Source organism: Colletotrichum costaricense (genome assembly GCF_030867565.1).
Source record: "Colletotrichum costaricense strain IMI 309622 chromosome Unknown Scaffold_11.1, whole genome shotgun sequence".
In the NCBI taxonomy this organism is placed as follows: domain Eukaryota; kingdom Fungi; phylum Ascomycota; class Sordariomycetes; order Glomerellales; family Glomerellaceae; genus Colletotrichum; species Colletotrichum costaricense.
Window position 1 is genome coordinate 34504 of NW_026848240.1, and position 14669 is coordinate 49172.

Sequence of the window (14669 nt, forward strand, 5' to 3'; positions counted from 1 at the left end):
ATGCCAGGGACGTGTCTCTTATACCTAAAAGTTCTTTGAGTGAAAACTCAGGGTTCGGACGCTCTTGCGCCTAAAAGTATCATTCGAGCTGATGTCTGATACTCGCACGGAACCGGAAGCCGTTTCACTCCCGGCTGGCCTGCAACACAGACTTTCCGGCTGCAGCCTGCATCCCTACATCTCTTACCATTCTCCGTGTTTATGAATTCATTTCAACATTAAAACAACATGCATCGCCTCGTTATTTACTAGCGGTAATAGCACTCATGAGTGACTCGTGGTCTTGATGCCTAAGACTTCCTATATGGCCAGCTTGATGCCTCGGCGACGAGATGACTAAATAAACTGAAGTCGCTAGTCGCAATGAAATGGAGGGTGGCAGGAGTTTTATGACCTTGATATTGGGCATTCAAGACTTCAAGACGTCTTAAATTATGGGCTTTCGCGTGTTCAGAAGAACAAATGTTCCAGCAGGGATGAAGCCATTCCAATGCGAAGCAAGCCTCAAACAAGCTTCCATGCTCCGGCTAAAAACACGATTGGTTACAACGGTCCAAGCTCGTCTAGGATGATTCGTCTGTCTAATGATGGGAAATATTGAGACGAAGATCAGATGGCAGCCTTGGCATTCGTAATAGCTTGAAGCTGGGTGGCTAGGCCGTTTTATTTAATAAGAAAAGAATAAGAAAACAAAAAGATTTGCCTAATTACTTCCTTATGTACTTTGGGGTTAGCCGTCTTATTGACCCCTGCTATACCCGGACCTAAGCGGCATCACCAATTACCTCCAGTCCATCCTCTTTTGGCTTCGAGAAAACTATAAGCTTTAGGAGTCAATCTCAAGATTCAACAGTGCAGTATTGCCGACGATCTTAAACGAAAGCTGCCAACAATAGGTTGGCATATGCCGATATCGCAGACAACAATCCGAATCAGAAGCCGCAAAGACAAGGGCCATCCGCGGTCGGGGCCCAATGCTGCGTAGTAAGCCGAAATGTGACCCTCAAGCGCTAGCGGTGGCTTTGCGGCAATCCCACCAAGGGCCAAATCCCGAAGGCGCGTCACGAATTCTGTCTATGTACACTGTCACGCTTGAGCTGCTGCTGCTGCTGCTGCTGCTTGTAGCTTCGCCCTTGTTTGGTTAGTAGCTATCTGGTACGATCATAATATTACTCAAAGTAATCCCCAATGGCATGGTGGAGGACATGTGCCACTTTCCAGGACTCCACAGAATGTCAAGGTGGGAAAAGTTGCGCCATTTCGGCTTGGATTATCGTATGGCTGGGTCCAATGTCACCAGACGCAAAAGCTGGCAAATCCCCGGAGAAACATGTCCACTTATCCACCGGTAAGACCCCAAACCCTGGGTTTAAGCTTGGTTTGTGTAGTAGCGGGCAGTCGCCGATGCGGACAGCGCGGGGTAGACCGGAGCAGCCCCGGTCACCCCGCCGGTGGTCTTCCGGCTTGACCATTGGCTCACCACCGTGCTGGTTAACTTATTGTTACCTACACCAGCACGATCACACACACAAAGTTGGCTGATGATGACCGCTATTAGTTACCGGGTAAAGTCGAGTCATTAATCCACTCTCTGCAGGTGCCCATGAATAGGACCGATTGACCGTTGCCCATCTCGGGCTCTGCTTCACCGGCGATGACGTTTTCAATGCAATACTCCTGGTCGGTAATCAGCGATCGACGACCATCATCTTGTCTCGGTCTTTGTTTGATTTGCAGTCGACATATTAAAGTTCCTCCAAACTACTGCGTCGTCAATTTCTCGTGGCATTTCACCAGTGCCTTTTGTGATTGCCCTTCGAGATCTCAACGTGGCAAGGTCGCATCGCATTCATTGAGAACATGAAGATCGCAGGGTTCTTGCTTGTTGTTGCGCTTGTCAGCTCTTCGGCCGCGGCGAAGTCAAATAGCACCGCGCCATCTGAGGTGCCATACTACGGAAGAAGTCCGCCAGTGTACCCATCTCGTAGGTCTTCGTAACCATTAGCTAAATTCAGACTTGTCTAACATGAAGCAGCCATTGGTAATGGCTCAAGCAATTCTGGTTGGGCCGCTGCCTATCGCCATGCCAGAGCATTGGTCTCCCAACTCACGGTCGAAGAGAAGGCGAATATCACTCGAGGGTGGACAGGGACATGCGTAGGGAATTCTGGCGAAGTTCCTAGACTCGGAATCCCGGCACTGTGCTTTGCTGATGCACCAGACGGAGTCCGCGGTCAGGAATTCGTTTCCGCATTCCCGGCCGGAATCCACGTTGCTGCTACCTTTGACAAAGCCCTGTTATACAAGTATGGCAAGGCACTGGGCGACGAGTACTACGGAAAAGGTATCAACGTCGCTTTAGGGCCGGCTGCTGGCCCTCTCGGGAGGGTTGCTCGTGGTGGGCGCAACTGGGAGGGACTGTCAAGTGACCCTTACCTTGCAGGCGTTGGCATGGGCGCAATTACGCGCGGCATCCAGAATGCCGGCGTTATCGCCACTGCCAAACATTGGCTCTTGAATGAGCAAGAGTATCGGCGTCGGGTATCCGACCTGGGAGAGGCGATCAGTTCAAACGTAGACGACAGAGCACTACACGAACTCTACGTTTGGCCCTTCATGAATTCTCTCAAGGAGGGTGCTGCCTCGGTCATGTGCTCGTACCAGAGATCCAATCACTCTTACGGCTGCCAGAACTCTAAACTCTTGAACGGCATATTGAAGACCGAGCTCGGCTTCGAAGGTTTTGTTGTTAGCGATTGGGAAGGCCAAATGGGCGGTGTTGCCTCAGCCAACGCCGGGTTGGACTTGGTGATGCCGGACGAGGGGTTCTGGGGGGACAAGCTGATCGAGGCTGTCAACAATGGTTCTGTAACCGAAGATCGACTATCCGACATGGCCACGAGGATCCTCGCTGGCTATCACTTCCTTCATCAAGAGCATGCCTTCCCTGCTCCAGCAGTGCACTCGAATCTGGAAAAGGCTTACCCAGTCGATGTTCAGGATGATCACGCTTCTTTGATCCGTCAAATCGGAGCAGCCGGCACAGTCTTGGTAAAGAACACCAATCATACGCTTCCGCTCAAGAATCCCAAGTTCCTGTCTATCTATGGTTACGACGCAACGGTCAAGGCGATCCCTTGGGAGAACCCAAGTCGCTATGGCGGCGGTTACGAAGTCAACTTCGGCTGGGAAACATTCAATGGGACACTGATCACCGGTGGTGGCTCTGGCGGCAGTACTCCCCCATATGTGGTCTCACCATTCCAGGCGATCCAAGAGCGAATTTCCAAGAATCGAGGCATCCTACGATGGAACTTCTACTCTGAAAACCCCTCTCCACCCTACGTCAACTCTGAAGCCTGCCTTGTTTTTATCAACGCGTATGCCTCTGAGAGCTTTGATCGCCTGAGCCTCACGGATGAATTCAGCGACAACCTTGTGCAGAACGTAGCCGCAAACTGTTCAAATACTGTAGTCGTGATTCACTCGGCCGGTAAGTGGAATAAAGCGAGACATATCTACTGCAGGACCCTTTTGGATGCTAATGAATCCCAGGCATTCGCACTGTTGATGCGTGGATCGAACACCCTAACGTCACTGCTGTCCTTTTTGCCGGGCTTCCTGGCCAGGAGAGCGGCCACAGCCTTGTGGACGTACTATGGGGCGACATTAATCCATCTGGAAAGCTGCCTTTCACTATTGCTCGGCAGGAGTCGGACTATGGCAGCCATCTGAACTCCAGTGCCTCGGATGACTTCTTCCCTGACAGTAACTTCACCGAAGGCCTGTACATCGATTACCGTTACTTCGATGCACACAATATCACTCCCCGCTATGAGTTTGGCTTTGGCCTCTCATACACCACTTTCAGCTTTGCTGACTTGTCCGTTGAGCTCACGGCTGACGCGGATACATCAGAGTACCCCGATCCCAATGTGTCGATCGTGCAGGGTAGCCATCCATCACTGTGGGAAACCGTTGCAGTTGCAAAGGTGTCTCTCACTAATACCGGTGACGTGGATGGAGCAGAGGTTGCACAGCTGTACATCGGAGTTCCGGGTGACGACACGCCTATTCGACAGCTTCGCGGCTTCTCCCGCGTCTTTCTTTCAAGTGGGCAGACGCAGTCGGTCGCCTTTGAACTCACCAGACGTGATCTTAGCATCTGGGATGTCGAAGTTCAGCAGTGGCGTTTACGCCGAGGAACTTATAACGTGTGGTCTGGATCATCGAGCAGAAATCTGGTTCTGCAGAACACTATTGAGATTAAGTAGCGTACTATAGTTTACTTGGTAATCAGCCCTTGAGGTAATCTTGTCAATAATTCAATGATATGAGTATTTCATCTCATTCTTGCATCGTGTCCTGACTCTTTGTCTGATGATCTCGCTGATAGGAAAGTCTTGCTGCGTCGAGTTCATCTGTTAATTAGGTGTTGACAGGGACGGTACAAAATAATTACATGTATTGGCATGATCAGCAAGCCACATGAATGCCTCGTCCCCTGCATGTCATCGATGCGACGCCACATAGTTTACTGCAGATACAACCCCCCTTAGCCACGTCCGGCCTAAAGTCCCCAGGTAAGTAGATTACACCATGCGCTGACTAAGGCCAACTCATTTCTTTACTCTTCTACCTTCCCTTTCTCATTCTCTTCTTTTCATCACGGCAAGCTTCTGCGAGAGCCCTCCGGCACCACTATAAACACCTCCTACCTCAACATGCCTTCGAAATCATCTCAGATCAATGTAGATGCGGAGATCGTCTATGAATATCATCGAATGCATATGGCTGTCAGTCCTGCTAAGGCCATCTTCTGCCTTTGTAGTCTCGACACACGAGTAGCTACACGCGCAGCACAGCTTTTCCTCGCTGGTTATGGAGAATATCTCATCTACTCTGGCGGATCAGGGAAACTTACGGCAAATCGTTTTGCGAAACCAGAAGCCGAGATATTTGCATGTATTGCCAGGGAGTTAGGGGTTCCGGCCGACAAGATCATCGTGGAGCCAAACTCGAGCAACACTGGCGAAAATGTTCGGTTCACCCATGCCCTTTTGAAAGAACTAGAGCTCGAGGCCACGAGCTTCGTGCTTGTTCAGAAGCCATATATGGAAAGGAGAACATATGCAACCTTCAGCAAACAATGGCCGGACCCCAAAACAGTGTTCACTGTGACAAGCCCTGAACTGGGATTCGCCCAATATCCGAATGAGGAAAACCCTCGTGACTTAGTTATTGAGATCATGGTCGGGGACTTGGTGAGAATCCGAGAGTACCCAGCAAAGGGCTTTCAAGTTGAGCAAAGGATTCCTTCCGAGGTCTGGGAGGCAAACCAAAGGCTCATTAACGCTGGCTACGATGGGCATTTACCCTGATTAATGGCCCATTTTATTGATAGAATCTTGCAAACCATTTTCTTTTATTACGGTTCTGAATGGAAGCTCCTTCTTAGGATACCTCAGATTATGGCACCCCTCGTTCCAAGTGTTCAATATGGCTTCCTCTTAAGCCTTTTTTCACTCTTCATCCGGGCTTCCAAAGTCCGCCCTTGCTTGTGATGCAATGTCATCGTCGACAAGCACTCTTACGGCAAGCATTGCCATACCCTTGGCGCACATGAGAGCCGCTTTGTGAGCTTCGTCAGTTGCAGCAGCGGCCGCGAATTTGGGATTGTGGCCTGCCACATCTGGCGAGGTCGGGATGACGAAGGCGCCGTGGAAGCTAGGCACGTGATAGGACACGTTTCCCATATCCGTCGAGGCGTTGAATGGTTTTGCCTGATGAAGCTGTATTGTCTGACCGATCGCGGCCATATCTTCCACATATGTCTTGCATAGGGTGTTATTAGCTCGTAGGTTCATGTACGTCGGCGCCCTGTAAACACCGCATCAGTAGAGTCATAAGAATTGCAGCGCTCATAACATTTACACAATGTAGTTGATCTCGCAGCCCGTCGCGGCTGCGCCTGCTTCCAAGCATGCCTTAACCCTGTTTAACAGTGCATCGGCGCGCTCAATTGTTGGGCTGCGGACATTCCAATTCATGCGGGTATAATCCGTGATGACGTTGGGAACGGTGCCGCCGACTTCGATTACACCATGAACTCTTTCGTCTGACTGAATTTGCTGCCTGAGGAGAGCCACATTGTTGTAGGCTGCTACAGCCGCATCCAACGCGTTCAACCCTTTCCATGGCTCGCCTGCTGCATGAGCGGGCTTCCCACGGAATTCAACGCGGAACTTATGGCTTGCAATGAGCTTAAAGCCTGCCAGCCCTGAGGAACCATCTCCACTACCGCCCTGATGAGCTGCAGTTGGATGCGCCATGATGGCCGCTGCGATATCCTCGGGGGGGTTGAAAGCACCGGCATCAATGAGTTTCGCTTTACCGCCTCCACCTTCTTCGGCTGGGGTTCCGAGAATGCGTAGGCGCCCAGGGATCCTCAAGTCGACGAGTGTGCGAGCAGCCCCCAAGAATGCAGCAATTGAGGACGTTGCAATCAGGTTGTGTCCGCAGGCATGGCCGATGTCTGGTAGAGCATCGTATTCAGCGCAAACAACGACTTGACGGCCGCCACTGCCTATTTCGGCCTCGAAGCTCGTTTCGAGGCCATAGGTATGCTTTTTGACGGAGAACCCTTGCTTTTCCAAGTAAGCTGTGAGGGTGCCGTGGGCAAAGAATTCCTTGTATGCAGTTTCCGGATTTGCGTGCAGCTGTTTGTTGACGTCGTTGTGAAGAGAAGAGTCTAGGTCATCGAGGTGTGCGTTGATGATCTTGCGGGCCTGTTCGAAGTCAAAAGCCCCTTGCACTCGTTTGGGACCCGGGTTGGCGCTCTGTTGCTCCCCAGCAGCATTAGCGGCGACCGGGGTTTGAATAATAGACATGGTGATAGGATTCGAAGCGTGAATCCCTTACTCGCAGCGAAACGATTTCAAGAAATGCCAAAGATTGGCGAGATAGAATTCGAGATGGAGGAGCCTCCTCGATGAATGTGAAGTATACTGCTCTTCAAAATCATTGACTGCTCATCAACATGTTTTAAAGGCCTAACTCCAACACGTTCATTTGTTCCCGTCAAGACATCTCCTGCGCACTGGTGTGGAGAGCTTGCGCTCCGCAGCTGAGACGGGGGTGCCACCCATCGGCAATCGGTGCTTCTAGCCAGCCGACCAGGAGACCCTCCAGTCTTGACAATTTCCAGATAGGCACGGAAGATAGCCGATGGTCGGCAATTTTGGTTTGTTTCCATTCGATGAGACTTAACCGCTACTCACCACACGGTATTGCTAATGGCTAAGCTCATTACTCCGTGCCTTGCTTTCAATCTGTCAGTCAGCTTTTCTTATCATCCCTTCCTTCTGCTGATATTATGAAATTCTCGTTCCACTTCCGTATTCCCTCGTCGGCTAATTCAATCCTTCATGAGTTCCAGCGGCGGCGCGCCGGAGGCATTTCAGTCATATCATCCACAATTTCCACTCGAATTATCCTCTTTTCCCCAGACGCGCCTACGCAGTAACGTTGTTCATTTGGGAGTTCGGTGAACACCCTAGCCCTCGATCCCCACTCAAGTGCTTCAGTTGGAAGTCTCTACTCGCCGATACAGCCGACCTCGAATCAGTTGGTTAGACACTACCAATGAGCGCTTCTCCCTCCGAAGCCGACGGGAGCTCACCCGGCAGCACAAGCTCGGTTTCAGCCGACGGTCTCCCCATTATTACCGATGAACGGCCCCCCCTAGACGCCGCCGGATTTGTCGGTACCACCGCGTCCGCAGCAGCGGCGACGGCGGCGCGCACGGGCGAGGGTCGGAGTGGACCACGTTCGAGAAATGGGTGTTGGACTTGTCGCACAAAGAAGGTCAAATGTGATGAGCAGCGGCCAAATTGTCATCGTTGCACACGTCTGCGGCTTCTTTGCGACTATGCACCTCGCGTCAAGCTTACGAAGAGGGGCAAGACACGCAAAGATCGGCTCTTTTCGTCTCACCCCGACTCGTCATCGTCTTCCTCGTCGGCTGGAGGAGTTGGCACGTCACTCAGCTTGCCGACATGGGTGCAGACAATGTCTCAGCTCGATCAGTCCAAGGCTCTATCTTTGTTTAATCCGTCGGCTCCGGGGATGGGGGCTTGCTCACTCGATCTTTCGTCGGCTGATCACGAGGCAATCCGGTACTTTCGCACATCATTCGCCAAACAGAACCACACCAAGAATCCGGATTACTCGCTGTACTCCATCATGTTCGACATTGCCCAGACCGATGCTATGGTCATGCATGTGGTACTTGCTCTTGGGGGGCGGGAGCTGGAGTTCCGGCGCAACAAAAATGCAGAAGAGGCGCGTGGCCCAAAAACGCCCATTCAGCATTACTCTTCCGCCCTCCGAATGATGGCCGACACCATCGGAGGTGAGGACAATGGTCAGCTGGATCTTGATGCAGTCTGTACAGGATTGTATCTCATGCTTCTCTATGAACAAAAGTATGGAGATGGAAAGTGCCAGGGCTTGTCCAATCATCTCGTCGGTGCGAGTTTGATATTACAACACCGCTTCAAGGATTTACTGCTTCAATTACCGGCGCCCTCACCGGAGGCGAATCGGAAAAGCTTAGCCCTCACGAGGCGAGGACAAGATGCGAGTGGTTCCCGCCTATCTCTGTACTCGGCAAGAATGCTTGTTTGGATCGCGCTACATGATGCCGCTGCCGCTTCATACGGCCTTGGCGGACAACTCAACTGCGCCCTCCACAAAATCATGGGTGCCCTCGATGGCCAAGTTAGCAGTGGAATATCCAGCCCCTTTCAACCGCTCGACGCCTTCGAGAGGTTACACCGTTTCTCCAATCCACTTTACCGGAGTATGTGGGCTGATTCATACCCCCAAGCGGAGCTTCTTGACGATGTGGAGAATAGGAATGTTTATGCTCTTTTGGGAGCATGCGGCCAATTGCGCTTTATGATTGCCCAGCTCGCTAATCTCATACATGAAGATGATGCCTCGCAGCAACACCGCGTCATGGCTGTTGATATGACCATTCAACAAGTGGGTTGGAAATTCACCGAACTACTGGAGGTCGCAGCAGAGCTTTCCATCAGCACGAATAACTCACATCGGCTAGTAGCCAACATTCGCGGCATTGTACCTCACTATCATGCCGTCGTTCTTGAATTTCTTCGTTTGACGCGATTTGATGCCACGCCAATGCTCTCAGCTCGTCAACGAAACGCTTTGCGAGAAATCATGAATCTGGCTTTCCAGGCCTTCAAGCATGAAGGCGATGAGGCCATGACACGCATTGCGTGGCCACTCTTCATGGTTGCTCTGGAGACAGACGACTTACTGCACCGCGAATGGGTTATCAGCCGCTTTCAGGCTATGAGTCGATTCAGTAAGAACCTCGACAGGGCCCATGTCTTTCTCAAGGACATCATAGAGATGCAGAACAATCTTGCGAGACGGGTAGACGTTCGTGAGCGTTTCCAATCCGGCGAAGTGGGCCTCTTTGTTATCTGAGTCACCAGTATGAGTTCGGTGTTTGTCCGGTTCCCCCAAGCAGGCTTGAGTAGCGTCGACGGCCGCGATAGCCATGTTCCTTCAAAACTAGAGTCCGGCATGTTTCCCCGCATCGTTGGAATATGACATGGGCCGGCACGGCGGACATGTGGATCGGCTAATGTCCATGCCCCCAGAGCTGCGTCGGCTATCAGTGACAAGTTGATCAGCCACTAGTCAGAGGCATCGTATTGGAACACGACTTCCGGCCAGACAGTTGTTGGTTCCGCGATGACTTTACTATCAACCCCACAATATCATCGCAAGTGGCCAATTCCGGCACTTTCACGAGGCTTTGACCGAGGCCGCACTGCCATCTGAGTGAACAGGGCTGCGCCAATTGCGTCTAAGCTTGAACTGATTGGAACGACGAGCTTCCAGAAGGCGGCGCATAAATAGCATGACCTTATTCGCTTATCGAATTTGCTTCCTCACTAAAGTTCACGGGGGCTCTCATCGTTAACCTCCTGCAGAATTGCGTATTCTCCTTTACCGCTCGCGATTCATTCATCCTTACCTTCAATATGTCAGAGAAAGGTGGCAAGCCTAATCTAGGCCTAGGCCCAGCCGATGAGACATTGAAAGATATTGGCGAAGGCACCACCTCGATCCGAGGTCTGGCTTACAGCGAAGACAAGAGGATTCTCCGAAGGATCGATTTATGGTAATTACGGAGTCCTCAATCAACCTCTCCTACGCCGAGATATATCCTAATTTCAAGCCACAGTCTTTTACCAGTAATGGCCATGTCGTACCTTTTCCAATTTCTTGACAAATCTGCTCTTAGCTACACGGCTATCATGGGCTTGCGGGATGACTTGCATCTAAATGGGTCCGAGTACTCTTGGGCAAGTAGTATCTACTACTTTGGTTACCTTATTGCTTCGTACCCTGCAGGAGTCATGATGGTCAGACTTCCTGTCGGCAAGATGATTGCGGTCTCGGTGTAAGCACTTTTCCCTAGCCGACGAAGCTAAGATGCACGACTGACCTGCAAAGTCTTGCTTGGGGAATTATTCTCATGTTCACTGCGCTTTGCTCCAACGCTGGTGGTTTATTGGCAAACAGAATCATGCTGGGTGTTTCCGAGGCCGCCATCGCGCCGGGCCTCAGTATCGTTATCTCCATGTGGTACAAACGCTCAGAGCAGCCTCTACGACATGGCGCCTGGTTCCTTGGCAACACTGTTGCCGGCATCTTCGGGGGAGTTGTTGCCTATGCTATCGGTCACGTTGATAGTATAGCTCCATGGAAGGTATCTACTTCATCTACAATCCGCCAGCGAATAAGTTGCTGATTCCTGCGAGTACAGGCCGTCTTTCTTATCTTTGGCGGAATCACTACAGCCTGGTCATTTGCAATTTTTTTCCTCTTACCTGACACGCCGATGAAGGCTCGATTTCTCAGCGAAGCTGATCGTATCAAGGCCATTGAGCGTGTCGAGGAAAACATGACGGGAATCAAAAGTGACATGTTCAAGTTGTATCAGTGCGTGGAGGCCTTGACCGACATCAAAGCTTGGCTACTCTTCGGTATTCAGATCAGCGCCCAGATTGCCAATGGTGGCGTCCATGGGTTCGGTTCCATCGTTATCAAAGGAATGGGCTTCAGCACTCTCAACACCCTCCTTGTGCAGATGCTGGGGTCGGTCTTTCAGCTCATATTTGTCTTGATGGCCACTGGAGGAAGCACCTACTTCCGCAATAGTCGCACCTATTGGATGGCACTAAATCTTGCCATCTCTATCGCTGGTGCTGCCATGGTTCGCCAGATACAATCAGAACTCAAGTGGGCACGGTTTATGGGGTACTGCCTGACGATCGCGTACAGTGCCAATTTCCCCATGATCCTGTCCATGTCTTCTGGAAACTTTGGCGGATTCACCAAAAAGACTACAGTGAATGCGATGGTACGTATGACATTCCCATTGTCAGTGGGTCTGAGACTGATTTGAGTTCAACAGATTTTCATCGCCTACTGTGCTGGTAACATCATCGGTCCGCAACTATTCTTCGAGTGGGAAGCACCGTCTTACAGCTCTGGTTTCTTAGCCATGTTGATATGTTATAGTCTTGGAGTCCTGATGTGCTTCGTCCTTCGTTACTATCTAGTGTGGGAAAATAAGCGACGCGACAGCATTGGAGGGGAGCTTGACGCAGGCGTTGGAAATGATGTGTCTCTGAACCTACTTGATAAAACGGACAAGGAAATTCCCCAGTTTAGATATGTCTACTGACCATGCGTCATAGGTCAGGGGTAGATGTGGTATGGACACTGCTGGTTGCTTCGCAAATCTTTGTTCGATTATCAAAATCAATGCATGATCAACGAATTCATAGAACAAAGCATCATGTGCAGACATGGCGCAATATCTGCGGCCATGAAGAGTCCAGCGACAAAAAAGATTACTCCAGCTCCCATACAAGCGGTTCCTCGTCCCTCATTGCGCGCCATTTGTTGGTCGCTCTCATGACATCCTCACAACCCTTGAGTAAAAAGCCCCATTTCTCGACAAACCTTTCTGTGACCTCCCAACCATCAGGATGCCAAGGGTCTGACCAAGCAATGATTCCCGGTTGATTAAGACAGGCATCGCCTTCTTGACAGCCCACTAAGTCAGCACAAAGATCATGCTGGCTGTACTGATCACGGAACTTGATAGCGTTATCGCGCATGCCACCCGATGGGAAAATGTCGATCCAACATTCGTGGGGTGTCGAGCTTTGCGTGGGAGTAGGCATCAAAGTCTCTGGCACTTGACAAGGTGTTGGAAATAGTGGTGTTGTGTGAAGGTCCGGTGTGCATGGGCTAGTGAGCAGAGACGTGAGAGATAGGATATGAATGTTGGTAATGGTAGCCCTGAAGACATTGTAAAATACCAGCGGGATGAGGTGATCCTTATACAGAGGGAGCCATGTAGTGGGATTCTGGAAGTAAGGCGGCACACGCCTTCCTAAGCGCGATTTGCCATTATTGTGGTTGCGTGCAGGTCGCTGTATCTGTGCAAATATCACAAGCCCCTTCGCAGCGACACGCAGGCGAGTTTGGCTCTCATCTCTTTCAGAACGAGGATTTGAACAGCGGTGTGCTTCAGCTGCAGGCTGTCCCGGTGGAGCCCACTGTATAAAATCTAGACTTGTTCCCGAGCTCAGATTAGGTCGTGATTCTTTGTTAGAAGACTCATATGACATATCAGGCGTTGATGTTTCCGTCTGCCCAATTTGATGCAATTCGAGAGCCTTTCGCTTTCCTGTGAGCCGCGTCAGCAATCTCTCAGTAGTGCTAAGCCTGGTTGGGTGGCCTCATACTGTAGGCTCTGACATTGAGGCGATTTTGTCTCTTGCGTCTTTCCGCTCGATCACGAAGACCAGTCCAGTCATCATCCCGGCATTGTGCTTCCGAGGAATGAAGCATGGGTGCCGAGACAATCATTTGTGGTTCCCTTTCCAAAGCATGCATTGCGGAACTTGAGAAGTATGGAGCGGCTGACGCGTCAGGTTCTTTAGTCGACGTATTTCAGCCAGATGGAAGGTACAACTTTCGTTCGAAATAATCTGTATAGATAGAAGATGAGTTTGAGTGAAGGACGTTGATGGAATCTCAGACGAAATTGTTGTTGTTGCATCCTGCTAACTGCCAAGGGTGTGTCAAGGGATTGTCCAACTCCTTCATCCTCTGGAAGTGGAGCTCCTGCAATGGGCTTACAAGGCTTTCCCTCTTCCGGACGAACCTCCCAATCAGCCGGAGATGTTCAAGACCAATGAGGGTGTTCATTTGTGTGGGGTCTTGCCGCTATGGTCGTGGGTGTTTTAATTGGTCTTCACAATCTTCGTGCCAGGTTCCGATGCCCACGTGGAAGCAAAACGTGTACCTCAATATGCCAGCAAGGATCAGGATGTTGTCGGAGAATTTCATCCGAAAGGAAAGGAAGAAAACAAGCTCAGCTTCGGCGATGCACTTTCGCTGTCAGATTTGCTGAGGATGGGGCCGCGGCTGGAGTTTTACCAAAGACTCTGTGATCTCAGGCTGGACGAACAAGCACGACGGTGGTTCAAGCCATCAACACTCCGATTTCAAGGCTTTGGTAGGTTTGACAGACTCTAGCGAATTGGTAACATGGCCCTGTAGACTTTGTTTGAAAGAGTAATTCCATACTATGTTCATTACCTCCTTGAATTACGCAAAGCGACTTTATAGGCCGACTGCATTGACACACGTCCGCGATCTAACCGACGTACGAGGACACTGCATCTATCTTGCGACGTTATTATCCTCAGCCACGTTTACTGCTCCCATAATCTAGTGTGTTTGAGAATTCTGCCGATTCAAGAATACTTTCCTAGAATCCCATCTTCATGAAAGATTTAAGGGATGAAGGGCACTGATTGGTGTCCCAATGGTTGATGGCGAACCACATCCAGCCTTGGGGAGGGAATTGCCACCGCGATGAGTATTTCCAAACTCGACATGGAGCAAGCGCGGCTGAGCATGAGATTCTTTCGTCCTGCATAGCCCGAGTGCTAGGCTGCCAGGATGTGCAGAGTTATTGGTCAGCCAAGCCAGTCTTTCCGCAGCTGACAGCCGCATTGGTAACAGCGTCTTATCTGATCTCGACCAGATGTCTCAGTGCTACCGCTTTGCGTCTAGCTGATCTAGTCTCATTTCTTTCACATACCATGCGAGCCCACACCAGTATTCTCCGTGGGGTGGCCGAGAAGTGTGCCTAGCTTGGAACCATGGGCTTGGGATCGGAGGCTGGACTTGTCTGGCTTCGCTTCTGGGCCCTGCCGTCAACAAATCTCCCATAGGAACGCAGCGAGCCGGTGCTGCATCCCGAAAAGAGCTGATGAAGCTACATCTAGACCATCTCGTGAGTTGGCCTTGACCCCACCGCCATTGAGTATAATACATTCACGTTGGTCACCTCTTCGAAGCATCGTGTGACACTCTCCGGAATCCTCTCCACGACACTCCTTCAATTGTGAAATCGTCTCATTGGCGTTTTTGTTTTGCGCAGCGGCACCTTTTGTTTATCCTCACACTCGCAGGAGTAACTTCTAGCCGGTAAAATTGATCGACATTCCATTCACGTCCCGGTCACTTCCTCAATC

The 14669-nt window shown here is 50.8% G+C and overlaps 6 protein-coding genes across 6 annotated transcripts; 4 read left to right on the top strand and 2 right to left on the bottom strand.

Moving 5' to 3' along the window:
• Positions 1-1860: 1860 nt before the first annotated feature.
• CCOS01_10370 (glycosyl hydrolase family 3 N terminal domain-containing protein) lies at positions 1861-4274 on the top strand (the record flags this gene model as incomplete). The annotated part of the gene is made up of 3 exons (XM_060458526.1): positions 1861-1984; positions 2036-3493; positions 3556-4274. 3 exons carry the CDS (start codon positions 1861-1863, stop codon positions 4272-4274), a joined length of 2301 nt encoding a protein of 766 aa, XP_060310328.1.
• A 450-nt stretch (positions 4275-4724) lies between these two features.
• CCOS01_10371 (DUF218 domain-containing protein) lies at positions 4725-5381 on the top strand (the record flags this gene model as incomplete). The annotated part of the gene is made up of 1 exon (XM_060458527.1): positions 4725-5381. The coding sequence occupies one exon, from the start codon at positions 4725-4727 to the stop codon at positions 5379-5381; it is 657 nt and encodes a 218-aa protein (XP_060310329.1).
• A 141-nt stretch (positions 5382-5522) lies between these two features.
• On the bottom strand, positions 5523-6890 carry CCOS01_10372 (metal-dependent amidase/aminoacylase/carboxypeptidase; the record flags this gene model as incomplete). Its single annotated transcript, XM_060458528.1, has 2 exons — positions 5523-5880; positions 5935-6890. 2 exons carry the CDS (start codon positions 6888-6890, stop codon positions 5523-5525), a joined length of 1314 nt encoding a protein of 437 aa, XP_060310330.1.
• Positions 6891-7644: 754 nt separating this feature from the next.
• On the top strand, positions 7645-9519 carry CCOS01_10373 (uncharacterized protein; the record flags this gene model as incomplete). The annotated part of the gene is made up of 1 exon (XM_060458529.1): positions 7645-9519. One exon carries the CDS (start codon positions 7645-7647, stop codon positions 9517-9519), a length of 1875 nt encoding a protein of 624 aa, XP_060310331.1.
• A 563-nt stretch (positions 9520-10082) lies between these two features.
• CCOS01_10374 (uncharacterized protein) lies at positions 10083-11794 on the top strand (the record flags this gene model as incomplete). Its single annotated transcript, XM_060458530.1, has 5 exons — positions 10083-10222; positions 10286-10504; positions 10558-10813; positions 10871-11467; positions 11522-11794. The coding sequence occupies 5 exons, from the start codon at positions 10083-10085 to the stop codon at positions 11792-11794; spliced, it is 1485 nt and encodes a 494-aa protein (XP_060310332.1).
• A 169-nt stretch (positions 11795-11963) lies between these two features.
• On the bottom strand, positions 11964-12972 carry CCOS01_10375 (uncharacterized protein; the record flags this gene model as incomplete). The annotated part of the gene is made up of 3 exons (XM_060458531.1): positions 11964-12557; positions 12597-12808; positions 12867-12972. 3 exons carry the CDS (start codon positions 12970-12972, stop codon positions 11964-11966), a joined length of 912 nt encoding a protein of 303 aa, XP_060310333.1.
• Positions 12973-14669: the final 1697 nt, after the last annotated feature.